General features: G+C 50.3%; 1 protein-coding gene across 1 annotated transcript; it reads right to left on the minus strand.

The window, feature by feature from the left end:
- Nucleotides 1-328: 328 nt before the first annotated feature.
- LOC144118925 (protein argonaute-2-like) lies at nt 329-13773 on the minus strand. Its single transcript, XM_077651694.1, has 10 exons — nt 13587-13773; nt 13227-13537; nt 13087-13182; nt 12812-12982; nt 12117-12344; nt 10873-11199; nt 9506-9570; nt 9326-9370; nt 3336-3514; nt 329-414 (listed from the first exon to the last, which is right to left on the minus strand). Exons 1-10 carry the CDS (start codon nt 13771-13773, stop codon nt 329-331), a joined length of 1695 nt encoding a protein of 564 aa, XP_077507820.1.
- Between the last annotated feature and the right edge of the window lie 1286 nt (nt 13774-15059).

Genomic DNA, 15059 nt, shown 5'->3' on the forward strand with positions numbered 1-15059 from the left:
CACAGCATATTTTATGACACGTAAGTGTATCGTATTTTGTTTATGACAAGCCAAAGCAAGTGCCGGAAGGTTCAGTACCAGAAGGGTACGGGAACGGCCGCTTGACATTCTAATCAGAACCCGGCAGGCATGGGGTTGCGGTGGTGGCTGGGACAAACGGTACGTGTGCACATTTCCAGGATCAGGCAGCACTAGGCAGCCGACTGCGGGAGCGAGAGATGAGCAGGAAGAAGCAGATGGGGGGGGGAGGGTTAGGTGAGAAAGGAAAGGTGAAGAAGAAAGGAGAGGCAGAAGAATATTCGGTCGGTGCCAGTGGAAGCACGGCCCACTAGTTGACCTCTAGGCGCCCCGGAGGAGACGACGGTTGGCCTCGCAGGTCGGACATCTCGTCGTCCCCACACAGGACCCAATAACCTGCGAGCCCAGGAGCCCCCAGCTGCCCACCGGTGGAGAACCGTCCCGCTAGCCCCCTATTCCTGCATAAATGCAGGTATGCTATACTGCAGAGCGGCTACTTAAACATATCGTAGGATAGAGGCAGGTTGCATTGGAACTCAGATTACATACTGCGACATGGCCAGCCGACTTGTTTCATTCCGCCTTACCATGAAGTAAATCAGTGTCCATTTAATCACTCGTCCATCAATACTCTCTCGCTGCCTTTTGCTTAATTTATTAAGAGTTGAAAGCATTGGCGGAAGTGTTTCCCCTCCGCCTCAACAGTTAACAAGCTTGTGAGCGCTAATCAAGCGTCAGTGAACCAACCAGTGGACCGAACCCTGAAAGGTATACCCTAACTCAACCGAACATGAATAGGTGTCGTGGAAGCTTTGCGGCAGAGCCAACCCACTGTTCCAGTCAGCGCTTATGTGAAAATACGTTACATCACAGGAGTCCTCAGGTGATAATTAGACCTTTGCAACCCTTTCTCCTCCGACACTGCAGTTTCTTATATTTACTCCTATATTTTTCGCAGGAAATCTAGCGACAAGTGATGGCGGACGCGGCATGATCCTCTCGCAGCGGCTGTCGTTCGCGGTGATCGCCAGTCTCTCCACGAACACAGACGAACCCTCGGTACCGCTTCCTTTAAGCTCCGGACCCATTGCGTCACCAACCGAAAGGACGTCGATCGTCATTACTCTGCCTACCTGCAACGTGTCCTTCTAGAATACCGGCGGTTCTTGGACTATTTTACCCCTCCCCTAGAATTCCGAGCCAGCCTTCAATAACAGCCAACATTGACGTCACCAGTGACGCCGACTAAGCGTGCGCTCGGTCTCAATGTTCCCGGATGCCTCTACAGCCCTAGCTACTTCGCCACCACCATGGTTTCCAGTTGTCACCTTTGGTACACTCATGAACCGCTCCCGAGTTTTCTCGGCTCCTCATCTGTCTATGCTACCGTACGACCAGACTTTGACGGACGTCAAAAAAACGCGGAAACGCACTACACGTGGCCACCTGAGAATTATACTATCACAAAGCACAAGAATTCAAACGGACGACTTTTGTGCACATGGCATCGTATTCGTCTCACGCTCGAGACTGCAGTGATGGAAATCAACGATGCAGCCGGAGCACGAAGTGTCCGAGCAAACAATTGACGACTGTTTGAGACAAAGTGGTTTTTGCTGGAAGCCAGTGGTGCCAACTTGGATGCCGGCCCCCTTAACACTTCGTGCCAGCAGGACGTTTGTGCTTGTGGAGTTCAAGACTAATCGCGACGATTGCTGTCGTGCCTCCAGACAGGCCGCACCGTTACTTTATATATTGTTTTTGTTTGGTATTATAATAAGTATGCTGCGCCATAGCGTGCGTGTGAAGGAGACCCATTCAATGTCTGAATGTTGTGTTATTGAAGTAAGCATGTCTTCTAGCGGTCAGTTGAGGTGAAAAATGTGGTACATCGCATATCCTTTCCTTTTTCGATGGCCAAGCTCCATGGAAAACGACCTTGTCAACCGTAGGCAGCCTACGCAGCTTGTAATGTGCCGTGAATTTTGTCAATTTTATGCTGCTCGAGGAGGAGCCTCGCGATAGTCGAACCACTGCAAAGCACCTGGCAGTACTGGCCACGTAGGCCTAATTTGGCTACGGCCAAATTAGGGTAGGGATGATGATGATGTTAACTTCCTGCGGCAGTCTTGGGCGTCCATGTAACCCCAAATGCTTCGCATTGATGTTAGCAGAAACAACGTTACAGATTTCAATACAGCCTTGTCGCCGCAACCGGAATACGCAGCTTACGCGAAAAGCCTTTGCAAAAAGACGAAGACACCGAGCTGTGTGGACGTATTCTACATGGGCTCTCGCTTCACAGCCAACTTTTGGCGGAAATCCTGCATTCTCTGAGCTGCCGTTTTTGGGAAATCTTCGGAGCATTGCCCCGTACCCGCGAACAGCAGTTCTGGCAAGTCAACGCCCTTTTCTGTGTGCCTCACGGACTTCTCTACACGCTGCCGTGCCCTCAAGGCCCTGGGCCCTGCGCTCGCTTGTTCGAGCAAGACGGCCGCTCACACGACCTCAACTATGAACTACACCTTCGTGGGGGATGACATTTCGCCCGCGGAGCTGGCGTCCAGAGAATGGGAAACCGTTCTTCGCCTACAAGACCGCGCCCGGCGCCTGCAGCAAGGCGCCGCCAACGATGACTCCGGCGTTCCTTCCAAGAAGAAACGGAAGCCGCCCGCTATCAAAAGGCGAGTGCCGCTACCGCAACTCCCAAAGAGCGACTACAAAATAGTCTGCCGTCCGCGAGGCTGGAACTTAAACGACTTTGCGCCACGCCAACTCGAACTCGCCATGTGCGCGGCAGCCAAAGTTCCTCTTCAGGCCGCACTAACTGAAGACACCATGCGTGTTAAATCTTATAACAACACGCTCACTCTAAGCACCCCGGCATGCCAGCGAGCTGCAATGTACTCCGAAGTCAAAGCGTTCCAGCTTGGAGATCACACCTATGAAGTGGCGACGTATGTAGCAGCGCCAGACGACTCAGTCAGAGGTGTCATTTATCAAGCCTACGACGGAAGCTCGCCGGAGGAAGTCCGACAAGGCTTCATTACTCGCAACCCGGGTGTCGTGATCCTCGACGCTCGTCAGCTGGGTCGTTCAAAAACGATCCAGATAACATTCTAAGGGAACAAAGTTCCGAGCCAGATCTACTATTGGGGATCCGTATTCCATGTGCACCCTTACCGGGAACAAGTCGAAACCTGCTACAACTGCAGGAGAGTCGGGCATAGAGCCGACGTCTGCTACAGAGCCAAAGCCAACTTGTGCCACCGATGTGGCGAGAACCATCCTGCACCTCCTGATGGGGAGCCACTCACATGTAAACCCGACTGCATCGTGTGCCATGGGGCACACCACACCGGGAACCGGAATTGCAAGCCCCACCTCGTGGTCCGGAGACAACAACCACATAGGCTTAACGAGGGTGCGGCCCAGCATCACGTGGAAGGTGCGGCCCAACATCACGTGGAGCATCACCCGAGATCCAGGCACCGATCTTCGAGCCGGGCCAGGAACCAAACATGAAACCAGGGCAGAGATAGATCCAGTTCCTTCCCGCCGCTGAGTGGGGCGGCTGATGGAGAGAAGAGCACAAGTTCAGACCGAGGCAGAAGCAGCAGCCGAACCAACAAAAAGGTGAGCTGGCCAAATCCGGCCTCCCAACAGATGAGCGCTCGGGAGAAGGAACTTATAGAACAATTCCACAAAGAGCTTAAGGCGCGTGACGAGGAAAACGCCAGACTAAAGAAATGGCGGAGCTTCGTCGACTTGTCTTGGCCTCGAGAGAGCAAAGAGCACAGTCACAGCAAACACCTGTGCAAGCCCCTCTTAAAGCACCCATTCCCACATGCGAGGCCATGGAAACAGACAAACGCACCGCAGTTAAGACCCCCTCCCCCCGCGGAGAATACCCAAAACAAACGAGCTGCCGAAGCCTCTGCAGGCGACGTACCGCAGCCGGCTACGCCCGCTCCATTAAGATCTGACCCTAATGCAATCACTACAAGAGTGGATAGCATTCAAAACAAGGTAGACAGCCTAGAGGTTAGAGTAGGAAACTTAGAGGCTATGGTAGATGCCTTAGCAGCAGAATTCAGACCGTTCCAAACTCAAGTAATGTCTATGTTCCAACAAGTGATGGAGAAGCTGACCGCATTGGAGAACAGCTTAACATCATTACAGCAAAGAGTGGATCACCAATATGGCCCCGTCGCAACAAATTGAGGTATGGCAGTGGAATTGCAGAGGCTTCCGGTGCAAACGGGGGAATCTGCAGTTTCACATTCAAGCACAACAACGTCCACCAGACATTATTGCTCTGCAAGAAGCTAGTGGCGCTGTCAAATTACCGGGCTATAAGGCGTTTCTTCCGCCAGGATGTGATGCCGGCTCAATTACGGGCGTGTCCACCGCCGTATTATTGCAACGCAATATTACTGCTCTACAGCACTCCATAGAAAGTTCAAAGGAAGACTACGTCCTCCTTGAGATTTTACCCAAGAAACGAGGAGATACAAATTTGTTTCTGCTTGATGTATATAGCCCACCCAAAGATAAGGGTACCGGTATACCGGAATTACTTATCAAGACTCTGAAACTAGCGACTAAAGCCCAGCTATTAATAGAAGGGGACTTTAACGCACCACACCCGGAATGGGGATACACTAGAGCCGGTCCCAAAGGCAACAGGGTATGGCAAGTGGTCCAAAATCTAGGCCTAACTGTCCTGAACAACCCCCAAGAAATCACGAGACTAGGCAACAGTATATGTAAAGACACGTCGCCAGACCTAACCCTGGCAAAGAACATACAAAACCGAACATGGACTAACACAGGACACACGCTAGGTAGTGACCATTACATTATATCTACCACCTTTGAGACAGCAAAGCATAAATCAGTCTTCAACAAAGTAAAAATTACGGACTGGGACAAGTTCATGGTAATAAGAGAACAAAGACAGAAAGATGAAAGCACAGACCCAGTAATTGAACATCTCGGGGACTGGGTGGAATCACTAAAAATGGACATTAAGGCTACCACAGCTGACATCGGCCTGGAAGAAGGACAAGTCACTGACTCTAGGTTAATGCATATGTGGGAAGCACATTTCAGCTTGCAAAACCGCTGGAAGAGGAACAAACACAACAAAAATCTTAGAAAGTGAATTGCACAGTTGCAGATACTAATTGAAAAATATACTCTAGAGCTTCAACACAAACAATGGGAGCAAATTTGCGACCGCATGAATGGCAAGCTCGAGTGCAGGAAAACCTGGCATCTGCTAAGGCACCTTCTTGACCCCACAGAGGCTAAATCAACTAAACGAAGTCAACTTATGAGATTAGTGCATCAGTATCAAGGCACCACAGAGGAGTTCTTAACGAAACTACGAGATCGATACTTAAACACAACTCCAGATGGACCGCTGCCAAACTATCAGGGAACACCAAACGAGGACTTGGACGCTGAGATTACGGAGTCGGAAGTGTGGCTTGCCATGGGGCAACTACGCACCACGTCTGCAGCCGGGCCTGACGCTGTTACTATCAAAGCACATAGAAACTTGGACGCAGGGTCAGTGACAGCACTCACTGATCTCATGAACAAATACTGGACAGACGGAAACATTCCACAAGAATGGAAACATGCAAAGATTACATTCATTCCAAAGCCAGGCAAGAAATTGTGTATAGAGAATCTACGCCCAATCTCTTTAACATCCTGCTTAGGAAAGTTAATGGAACACATAATTCTCAATCAGCTACAAGAATACGCTGAGGACAATAACTTACTCCCTAACTCCATGCTAGGCTTCAGGGCTAATCTTTCTACCCAAGATGTTATGCTGCAACTCAAGGCAGACATAATAGACATGGAACGCAGCAGAGGAACTAAAGCCATATTAGGCTTGGATTTGAACAAGGCGTTTGATAATGTCACGCACGATGCTATCTTAAGGAATCTCTCGGACATCAACCCAGGGGAAAGAATTTTCCAGTACATCAAGTCATTTCTCAGTAACAGAACGGCACAGATAGCAGTGGGAGAGATTAAATCAGACTCTATCTCACTTGGAGGTAAAGGAACGCCACAGGGCTCAGTCCTGTCACCCTTCCTTATTAATCTCTCACTAATTAAAATTCCTTCTAAATTAGCAGCCATCCCGGGGCTGCAACACACATTCTACGCAGATGATATCACTTTATGGACCACAACTGGCAGCGATGGTCAGATAGAGGATACCCTGCAACAAGCTGTAGACATAATACAAGACCAGGCGGGTAAAGCAGGGCTAACCTGCTCGCCCTCCAAGTCCCAATTATTTCTAATCAGATACAAACCAAGGGGCCCTCGAGCAAAAACTTACAAACCTCCGCCTCCACTGAAAATCTGGGTGGAAGGGCTCCCTGTAAAGGAAGTTCAAACTATAAGAATCCTAGGACTCTTCCTTCAGTCGAACCGGAAGAACAAGGAAACACTACAAAAACTCCAGACAACCGTCAATATGACGGTAAGACTAATTAGACGAATTGCAAGCAAAAGGAAGGGAGTGAAGGAGACAGAACTTTGCAAAATAGTACAAGCATTTGCAATAAGCAGGCTTGTCTACGCACTCCCATACTTAAAATTAGACAGTAGTGAAAAAGCCAAAGTAGAGTCTATGATTAGAACAGCATACAAGGTAGCATTAGGGCTACCGAACTGCACCTCCACCGAAAGGTTTCTGGGCTTGGGAGTACACAACACCTTAGACGAGCTTACAGAGGCACACTTAACAATGCAAAGAGGCCGGCTTTCCCGCACCAAAGCAGGAATAACCATACTTGATCGTTTAGGACTAGGCATACAGTTGCCACCCCAAGATACCAAACAGATACCTAAACGCATCGCTAAGGTAATAAGAGTTAAGCCACTAGCTAAGAATATGCATCCTGCTCACCACGAGGGGAGAAGAAGGGCTAGGGCAAAAGCTCTACACAACGTATACAACCAAGATGAACATGCAGTATATGTAGATGCCGCAGAATATCCCCAGAAACAAGCGTTCGCACTAACGGCGGTGGATACGCAAGGTAAACTGATAGTCTCCGGCACTACCATAACGAAATCCTCGGAAACGGCAGAAGAGGCGACAATCGCCCTTGCTATCATTAACACAGAAGCTACTACCATACTCAGCGACTCTAAATTTGCAATACACAATTATGCGAGGGGCAGAATTTCTCAGGCAGCAATGAGCATATTGGGTCAAACCAAAGACTTAGACAGAATTATTGAATTGATATGGGTCCCGGCTCACTCGGGGAACCCTGGTAACGAAGCGGCGCACATAACAGCTCGAGGATTCGTCAGCCGAGGAGGGGACGCTGTCGTTGCTGAGAGTTTTTCGAAGGACGACCTATCATCTTTTAACGATATTACTAATCATTTTAAACTTGAAAGGAGGATATTCCCTCCTCCAGCCAAAGCCTTTAATAAGGAGCAGGAGACCACTTGGAGGCGACTCCAGACGCGATCCTTCATGACGCCTTACCTGTTGTCAAAATTCTACCCCGGTGAAACGACCCTGCATGTACATTATGTGGTGATTTAGCCCCTTATGATCACCTATTGTGGAATTGTAAAGAGGAGCCGCCCCCGAAATCTCTAATACAGGTTCCTACTCTCGAGCAGTGGGAGGCCGTGTTGGTCAGCTCAGATTTGGGAGTTCAAACCCGGGTCATTGAATGGGCTACCCAGGTCGCTGTCAGCCATGGACTGATAGCCACCTAGCATGGATCGTCTGCATTCTGCCTTTTCTGACGAATAAATGTTTTCCAATCCAATTGCAAAAAGTATGAAGCCCTGAAGCTTTGCTTTACTTCCGGTTAAACAGGGTATGAAGCGAAGTTTTCAATCTTGTTTTGGTAAGCATGGCATGGTTTAATATGGGAATAAGTTCAAAAGTGTGTCTTAGAACTGAAAGAGTGAAAAACTTATTGCTATTTTGATCAAAGAGGGCTGTGACGGTAGAGCCTTAGCACAGGGCCCATGAGGCAGCGTGTGCCCATTCCATCAGCCCGTGCTGGTCATCTGGTGAACTGAATGAGTGAAAAACTTATTGCTCTTTTGATCAAAGAGGGCTGTGAAGGTAGAGCCTTAGCACAGGGCCCCTGAGGCGGCGTGTGCCCATTCCATCAGCCAGTGCTGGTCATCTGGTTGCAGCTTAGCTCCTGGTGGGGGGGTTTTATCACAAAACAAAGGGCTCAGCACGACTCAGCAATCACTGCAGTCCCGAACGCCACACTGGAACAGTGGGTGGGAAGATCAAAAGGCTGCAGAGGAAACATTTACAGTCCCACACAAAAACGAATATATTTTGCACGACGTACCTGGAGCAAGCGGGAGTAGCACATAACGTGTGGACTTTTGCTACAGCACACCTTTGTAAACTGCTGAAAAGCTATTTATTGTCTTGATAGAAGTTTTACATCGTTGCAGACCCAAGTCCCAAAGGTGGAGAAGGGTTTTGAAGGTTTAATTTGATATTATATAATGTCAAATAATGGCAGCCATACGGCTAAAAAGGAAGTAATGAACCCATCCAATTCCGCTGTTTATGAAGAAACATCCGAGGATCAGAGCTAACAAGAATTGCTAGCCGGACAGCAGAGAAGGGGGGGGGGGAAGGAAATCGCGCAGTAATTGTCTTCGCAATTTGCCTATTAGCATCCACGCAAGAGCAGCCATATGGCTACAGTGGATGCTGAATAATTACTTCCTTTTTTACTTACTGTTAATCCCTGCCTCTATTGCTCACTGGAACTGGAGTCATTTCAATTACTGTCGGCCAGTTGTGAATAAAGCAACGCAGTGATTCCAAAAGCAAAAGTCACTTTATTTGAAAGCTCAAACAAAAACAAGAAAATGCATGTCACTGCACACAAAAAAGAAAAATGGTGCGACAAGTCTGCCTTGTTGCTGAAGACCTGGAACAAAACGTGCAAGCATATAGTTATGCCACTGATTCAAACTGCCAGCTTGCATGCTGAGAACACAGCTTCCCGCGCCGGGAGCATCGCCAACTACAGCGGTAACAAAATATTAGGGCGAACACACGAATAACATAAGACATGCACGCGAAGGCTGCGCACAACTACATCGAAAGACATTTTCCTGATCTGTACATGATCAAATTACCGCGAGGCCAGTTTTTGCAAGTTTAATGATTAGCGGATTCCATGCATAAATCGCTAAGAAAAATCGGAGGGGACACAAGATCCGCCTTAAGGGTATGACGCGATAGCGTAACGCTTAACGTCACCTAGGTGGCCCACCAGCCTCCAAGAGGTTGCTCTCTGGAGACCACCTGCAAGAGCCATGTCCACGATTTTACGCTCATGACACCGACAACGCAAATACAAGATTTTTTGGAAAACGGGGCCTTTAACGATCTCACGTTACGTTCACGAGCTTTCGCTAAGTGCAAGAGGCAGGTCCTCACCTCTTCCGCGAGAGTGTTTCATGAGTGCATGATGCGCCCACACAAGCATTGTAGCGGGGCATACTCTGGTGAGCGTAATGCTGGGCCTAACAGCAAAACTGATCACGCTCTTACACGTGGCAAGACTCGCTGAAATTTACCGTGCATTAAAGGAGTGGAAAGTCATTCCTACATAACCTAGGCCAGGTATTTCGAAAATGAAATCAGAGTAACGCTGAACTGCAAGGGCGTTAGATGTGCTTCCCAGGAAGGCAGGAATTGAAGGTATGAGCAACGTTCTTCTTTCAAGACAATTTCGCGAATTTCAAGTCGACATTTTGGTCTAATTTTTAAGAATTATGAAGACATAAAAAATTAGGTTTTCGCGAAAATTTGTTGACTGCATTCTTACCTGACTAAAGAAGCAAATAAAGTTTCACGTCGTGACCATTATGTGACGTTGTTTAAGCAATTGTTTAAGTGAATTTCTCAACATAGTTTAACTGAGGGAGGAAATGCTGGAATTTTAGTACCTTAAGATGCCGTTATACTAGGTGTTAACCAGAAAAAACTCAGCCGCGGCATAAGACATAAAATGAATTGTCTAGCTAATGAAAATTTTAGTACAGTCTGGTGGTTGCAGCCAACAGCGAGTTCCTAGCCAAGGGCAAGAGGGGATGCCCTGCAAAGTGAGAAATACTTCCCGCTGAACCGCAACAGCACGCGATGTGCCTGGAAAGGTGAGTGCAAATGCAACGTCAGCTGACGAGGCGCTACAATCTCTACGGCGCTCAATTCGAACCATCTGCGCAATTGCGCCCCGAGAAAACTAAGTGGAATCCAGCTACGTGGATGTCGTTTTAATGCGATAAAATAGCGTAGATTGTTCGAAAATGGCCGCCGCAGGGATTGTAACGATTCTCCAAAGACATATCACCTTGCTTCCAGGAATTTTCGAAATTTCGTCGACACATCCCACAATTATTTTATGCAGGAGCTTTGATGGTATTAACTGTGGGCAACCAGCCTGTCCACGCCTTAGGTTCCGCGTTTTGTTTGCCAACGAGACTCAAGTTTCCTAACGGTACTGTCTAGCGCACTTTTTTGTCAATGAACGCTCATTCTAGACGTTGGTTCTTATGCACATAGCTTACATTGTTCCTATAACTGATCCGCCGTGAGGGCACAGTGGCTATGGGAAGACACCCGTGTGTCATGCGATCGCAGTGCACACTAAGGAACCAGCAGGTGTTCAACCCAAATCCGAAGCCCTCTAGAACAATATCTCATATCCCGTAAGCCACTATGGTACGTTACACACCCACCATGCCATACTTTCGTATGGCACGAAGACGTCGTGACAGCTCAGTGAACTGAGCATCGCTCACCCGGCAGTGGGCCTCCTCACACGAAGTACAGGCGTTCTGGAGGGTCTCGAGCACCTTGACGGCCTCGAAGTACTGACTGATGAAGACGGAGTCAGCGCTGCCTCCGGACGAGTCGCTGCTCGAGCTAGTCACGTCCACCTTGCTCATCACGTGGTTCCTGGCTCGGTACGCGGCCAGGTGCGCGTAGTAGACGGGCGCCGGGATGCTCACGCTGCGCGAGCAGCTGGCGTATGTGTGGCAGAGGTAGTAGCACAGCTTCTGCAGCTCGTCCGCCGTAAAGCTGGAGTCGTCCCACACGATGTAGTAGTGCGACGGCCTGCTCGTGCCCTGCACCACAGACCCCACGGGGCGGTTAAACCCGCGGAACCGCAGCATGATGTCCTAGTTGCAGACGATAGACATCGCGTCACATCCCCGCCAAGACTTACGCAGTCTTAACTCAGGAATCAAGAGGAAGAAATGGGCTTGGGCAGGGTATGTAATGCGAAAGGAAGACAACCGCGGGTCCTTAAGGGCAACTGAGTGGATTCCAAGAAAAGGGAGGAGTAGCAAAGGGCAGCAGAAAGTTAGGTGGCCGTTTGAGATTAAGGAGTTTTCCAAAATACGATGGCAGCAGTTGTCAAAGGACAGGGCTAATTGGAGAGACATAGGAGGGGCCTTTGCCCTGCACTGGGCATAGTTGGGCTGATAATATTGAGGACGATGAACTTGGGTGTCTTAAAAATCTGTTACTATCCTGTGGTCTCCTTTTTGGAACACATCCCGTTCCCGGCTTTGGCGGACGAATTTCGCTGGACGCGAAATTCTAAAGGCCCGTGTATACTGTGCGTAGTCAGTGCACGTTAAAGAGCCCCAGGTGGTCGAAATTTCCGGAGCCCTTCACTACGGCGTCTCTCATACCCTGAGTCGCTTTGGGACGTTAAACCTTCATAAACCAAACACAACCCACTTTGCGGGAACCCGTTACTGGCTGTTGCGCAATGGAATATCAAAGTTGGTGCATGCGTAGTTGCTAATGGGGCCTAGAGCTAACAGTCATCCTCTGCTCTATAGTGTATATGAAGCGCCCATACTCCATGTCACTGCCTCTACAGTGGTCTGCTTAATGTTGCACTGGCAAGTTGTGAGCACGTGCAGTTCGTTTCTGCGTCATTAGGGAGTTTCTGCGAACCTGTGAGCCAATACAGCTAGAAGTACCGACTACTGACACTCGGTGCCCTAAACGGCATTCCATTACTGTGCACCTGAAGGCAGAAATGGCTGCAGAGGTAGAAGTCGAAGTCGAATGGGTGCGCAACCGCAGAGTCTACGGTGGTGCCGGGCGGCACGTTGCGGCACCTGCCAACCCCGTCCCGGTCATTGGCGGGCATGAAACGCATGTGGTGGCGCTTCTGGACCACGATGAAGGTCAGCGCCGGCTCGTACGTCTCGTTCGGGGAAAGCTCCTGGCACGCCAGTCGGATGGCGCTCACCTGGAAAAAAGATCACGGCTCAGTTGTACTCCTGAAATGGTCGGCTAATAGATTAAACACTGCTTCTGGAGCTTGAAACAGGGGATGGGCAGGGCAACACCATATCGTGCACAGTCCAACAGCTACGAAGCGTCGTCCTTCGCACAAAGTTAGGATAAACTTATGGCGCTGTGAGTAAATTTTTATCGTATTTATAGAAACCTGGTAGAATCCATACAAACTTGAAGGCGTGCCTGATCGGGCTAGCAGGTAATTCTTGACAGATAAAAATGCAACACGGTATAAGACAGGTACGATGAACACCAGCGCTGTGGTGGGTTGCATTTTTATCTACATTAGGACGCATCAGTTACCGAAGTCGATTATGTTCGATGTTGAATCCGCGAGGCAATATGCTGCTGCCTCTTTCAATTGTAAACAACCCAACAAAAGATGCGCGGAAAAATCATTTTGCATTCGAAACTCACCTCGCGGTTGCGAACCTCCATGAACTGCCCCTCGCTCACTCCGTCTGGAAAGAAGATGATGCGCTCCGGCTTGTGCCTGGTAGCACGGTAAAAGGCCTTCAGCATGTCTTTCATCATGTCCTTGAGGTCCTTGATGATCTCCAGGCGCGAAGTGGTGGCGGACTTCTCCATCTAGATTCGAATGGAGGCGTGGAACTTGGACGGAATGGATTCCAAGCTGCCAATGCACGCCGCGATGAACGGCCTCTGATGTCCCCGGGCGCTGAGTGAGTCACGTCCGCGCCGATGATGATCACAGGCTTTTGGAACATTTTCGGCTTCTCTTTGGGCAGCAGGCTGTTGTTGATGCCATCCAGCTTGACGTTGATCTTCTGGCAGAGGTTTTTATGAGCGCGGCGTTGCAGTTCTTAATCACGTTGTTGTCCATCACGCACTGGGTGCCCAGCCCGATCTCGGTCTCGGCTACCTGCTTGATCTCGGCGTAGTTCGTGTTCTTGGCGAGCACGCTGATGACCATCTCGAGGCTTGCAGTCCTGCGCTGCTCCTCGGGAAGGATGTTCCGCACGGGCTTGCGGTTCGCATTAGTCGTTGTCACGTCCAACGGCTGCTCGATGCGCATGCCCAGTTCCTGGCCGATGCGGATGAGCATTTTGACGAAGTTGTCGAGGCTGTCTCGCTGCGCGAACCGGCTCAGGTTGAGCAGTGTCCAGCGGGTAGCGTGGCTGGCTTGTAGAATTGACGGCCCGCAGTTCCCAGGTGCCCTAGCGGGGCTTGCCGATGGAGCTGTTCTCGAAGACCAGCGACGGCGGGTCGAGCACCCGGCCCCTGAGCTGCGCCGGTTTGGTGCTGATCTTGATGCCGAACTTGCGCAGACACTGGTCGCTGCTGCTGACCAGGTCCTGCACCGACTGGCGGATCTCGTTGAAACGCTTGGCCGGTGGCTGGGCCGTATGCTTGATCATCTCGGACGTCTAGTTCTCGTCCAGTTTCTTCTTGCAGTGCTGCCCTTCGACGATCACGCAGACCTCCAGCGGGTGGTAGACCGGGCGGGCCGCGCTGCCTGTCTGGATGCAGGGCAGGTGCGGGTACCGGAGGCGGTGGTAAGGTTCTGGAAGTAGTCGGCCGCCGAGAAACAGGAGCCGTCTTCCATGTCGAAGAAGAGCTGCTTGGCTGGTTCCTTGGTGACGCGAACCACCTTGAACTTCCGAGGGTATGGAAGGTGGGTGACCTTGACGCGCAATCCCTTCAGCTCCTTGTTGAGGCGAACGTACTGGAAGTCGCGCAGTTCCTTGAAGTCTCTGGCCGACATCTCGCGCCGGCCCTCGATGAAAAGCTGGCACATGAAGTCGGTCACGGGGAGAGGCTCGTAGTAGGCGGTGCCCGACATGTCGACGTTGAGCATGGGCTTCCACTGAGCGGGCCGAACGCTCATGTAGTAGCCGAACCAGGCTTCGCGGCCACCTCCAAGTATGTTGTAGTCGTTCGGGGACGGCGGATTAAAAAAGGACCGCCCGACGGGCGTGGGTTTGATCGACGGTCCGTGCCGCAGCACGATGTCCACGGCTTGGAGGACCTCATGGAGAACGTGGCTTATGCGTTTGTCGAAGTCCGCGTGCAGCGCGTCCAGATTCACGGTGGCCGCGTACTGGATCTTGACGATGAACTACTGATTCCGCTGGTCTTCCTCGAAGTCGACCGTAAAGGTACGCTCGCGGAACTTGAGCTCACGGCGCGTGTACAGGTTCTTGCGGCCGTCGAAGGCGGGCATGCAGCCGTTCAGGTCGACCCGGTACTTCTTGACTAGCAATTCGATGACCAAGCGGTTGATCTTTGTGCTGATGCAGCGGTACTTGCGCTTCTCGGGCACTCTGGCCTCGTTGCGCGTCTCGGAGCAGATCTCCACGTCGTAGTGGAAAACGTTTCCGGAAGGAATCTCAATGTTGAAGTGGTTCCCGGTCAACTGGATCGGTCGGCCCGGTTGACGGCAGGGTCCGCTCGATTTCCTGCAGACCGCGCCGGGGCAGCCGGCGGCTAAGCTTCAAATTCCCACAGCGCACAACTCGTGTCCAACTTTCTTGGGCAAATATTTAAAATTGAAAAATTGTAAGGTACTCTTTTGGAAACATTGAAGGTAATAGTCATAGTACGAATGTTTTTACTAGCTGGCATCAAGCAGTTAAGACTACGACAGACAAACAATAGGAAACGCTTTTGACGGCAGAAAAAACGTTAATGAAAAATGCAAGCC

Source organism: Amblyomma americanum, chromosome 1 (assembly GCF_052857255.1).
Source record: "Amblyomma americanum isolate KBUSLIRL-KWMA chromosome 1, ASM5285725v1, whole genome shotgun sequence".
NCBI lineage: Eukaryota > Metazoa > Arthropoda > Arachnida > Ixodida > Ixodidae > Amblyomma > Amblyomma americanum.

Excerpts from the sequence above, each read along its gene's own strand:
- LOC144118925 (XM_077651694.1), bottom strand. The coding sequence starts at position 13,773 with ATGATCAAGCATACGGCCCAGCCACCGGCCAAGCGTTTCAACGAGATC. Across the intron at positions 12,345-12,811 it reads TGGAGGTTCGCAACCGCGAG|GTGAGCGCCATCCGACTGGC; the intron begins GTGAGTTTCGAA and ends TCTTTTTTCCAG. Across the intron at positions 9,571-10,872 it reads GTGAGGAGGCCCACTGCCGG|AGTATGCCCCGCTACAATGC; the intron begins GTGAGCGATGCT and ends TACGCTCACCAG.